The 2,441-nt window shown below is 35.1% G+C and overlaps 1 protein-coding gene across 2 annotated transcripts in view; it reads left to right on the forward strand.

Annotated features, from left to right (window-relative positions):
- LOC117102502 (carbohydrate sulfotransferase 11-like) overlaps nt 1-1,651 on the forward strand; it is a 14,175-nt gene extending 12,524 nt beyond the window's left edge. For both annotated transcript variants that reach the window (XM_033242793.1, XM_033242794.1), the window contains exon 4: nt 725-1,651. In XM_033242793.1, the coding sequence (XP_033098684.1) occupies nt 725-1,558 (834 nt within the window). In that variant the 3' untranslated portion in view covers nt 1,559-1,651. The remainder of the gene's footprint in view (nt 1-724) is intronic.
- Nucleotides 1,652-2,441: the final 790 nt, after the last annotated feature.

A 2,441-nucleotide genomic window follows, 5' to 3' on the forward strand; every position in this document is an offset into this window, starting at 1 on the left:
TAAAAATGTGTACAATATTTAGTTAACTGTTGCTGTCATTGTTATGAGTGGATTTCCAATTGAATACTGCATTTTAATGACATAAATTTACAATATTAGTGACAATTTTATGAAAAATTGGCGGCCATTTTGAAACGGCTGGCAACCCCCCCTTACGTATGAAAAAAAAATGTTGCACATACTTTTTTGATTTATCTATGTCTACTCTACATCATATCCAATTTTTAAAAAATATAGCAAAAAAAAAAAATGAAATGCAACCAACCAAAGTTTGCTGGACTAATTGGGGCCGCATTGTGTGGCCGGCGAGGCATATCGCTTTGCGAACGCTAGTTGTAGTTGAAGCTACGCACACGATAGCAGAGCACAATGTAGAGCTTAAGATGTTGAAATCCTGGAACGATAATGCACTGACTCCAACAAAGTACTATACTCATGACGTCATATGGTGATAGGGTCACTTTAATTCTTTGTAATACATCTGTAAATTAGCACTGTAATGTGTAATTTATATATTTTTCGTGTCGTATTAGAGGTTTTATTTGACATCCTTAATGAGTTCAGGTTTACGTAATTTGCCGTAGGTTCTATTTTTATCTCCCGACCGCTCAGGTTCTTGACAGCATCGCATATCCAGTATAGTTGTTTGTCACATTTAGCCATGTAAATGGGGTTTAACCTTTAACCTTAAGGCATTCTTAAGTTTTACTCTTTACTCTTTCAGAGCGATAACATACCATTTTTGATTCAGCAACGAGAGATTCAAGAAAGTAGACGCAGACACTTAAAATCAGCGTGTTTGAAATACAACATACCACAGTCTGACGTCATTAGTAACCCACCGTGGAATTTATATCTGGACACAAATCATAAACTACTATATTGCAATATCCCAAAAGTGGCATGCACAAGTTGGAAGCGGGTTATATTAGTTTTAACTGGAGTAATGAAACACACGGATGACATGGAACAAAGGGTGGTAAATAGATACGGAAGATCACAGTTAACTTCACTGAGTAAGATACCATTTAAGGATCGACAAGAAGTCTTAGATACGTATACCAAATTCATGTTCGCTCGACATCCTTTTTCGCGGGTTTTATCCGCCTTCAATAATAAGATCAATCCAAATACCACCGATTCTAAAACAGTATGGACCCAACGGCAGCAACTAATAGCTTCAATAGAGGGTGAAGAACAAGGCCCAACCTTTATTAAATTTTTACGATATATATTAGGTATGACGCCTGATGAAGACGATCGTCATTGGAGTACGGCCACGAACATGTGTCTTCCGTGCGATATAGATTATGACGTCATTGGAAAGTTTGAGACATTGTCTGACGATGCAAACTATATATTGAAATTAGCGAATGTGGATCATTTGGTTGAGTTCCCTTCAGCAAAAGGAAGCAGTCCAACGAACAGCTCTAAAAAAGACACGTTGCAAATGCAGTTCGACGGCATACCGCTTAACATTGTACACAACCTTTATGAAAAATACATTCTTGATTTCCGATTATTTAATTATTCAATACCGAAACTAAATTTTTTTTGAATAAATTTTAATTGAATGATATCTAAATGTTATTGCACATTTAGTAGACAACTGCCAACAATAACGATCATTAAACTTGCAAGCAATGTTTAATCCGTCGATCTTAAGACGTTTTCTAATGTACAGTCTATTTGTATCATTAAATGTAGTACGGTACATACACTGCTATTCAGGAACGGATCCAGGATTTTCTGCCGAGATGGTTGGTGGAGGGAAGGGGTTGGAGGCGGGGGTGAGGTCAGAGAGAAAAGGGTTTGAGGTTGTTCCCTTTCCTATTGTGATTATTTTAAAAAATTTTACGCTTGGAAAGAGATTTTTGCCACTGTTGGATACCCCACTTATATTCTGTAATTTAATTATTATCTGAAGTCATCTGGAAACAGCTGAACGCAATTTTCATATACTAGCGTGTTTTTATCGTAAAAGGGAAATCAATGAGGTTAAATTAGCGGGGACATATCAACGTCATTGTACACTATTGTTCAGATAGCAATGCTTTATTAAGTTACGCTGTATCCACAGATTCAAACGTTATGACACATACCCAGTGATATTACATCATCTTGCCCATATACGGATGTGATATGACATTCAGGAACACTATACATAAGCAATTCATACATATTTATAGACTTTTAAAAGGAGACGATCAAGGAGTGCTTTTGAAACATTGGAGCAAGATAATTATTTGTAGTTGCAGCGTACCCACGCCACTCATGAGGGTGTAGTAGCCTTTTAATGTATGCCTGAGCCAGTTCTGATCTAAGATATAATATATATATATATATATATATATATATATATATATACTGTATATATATATAAATAATAATAATAATAATAATAATAATAATTATTATTATTATTATTATTATTATTATAA

The sequence above is a fragment of the Anneissia japonica genome, unplaced genomic scaffold (assembly GCF_011630105.1).
Source record: "Anneissia japonica isolate Jap-2015-1 unplaced genomic scaffold, ASM1163010v1 scaffold287868_len458714_cov195, whole genome shotgun sequence".
NCBI lineage: Eukaryota > Metazoa > Echinodermata > Crinoidea > Comatulida > Comatulidae > Anneissia > Anneissia japonica.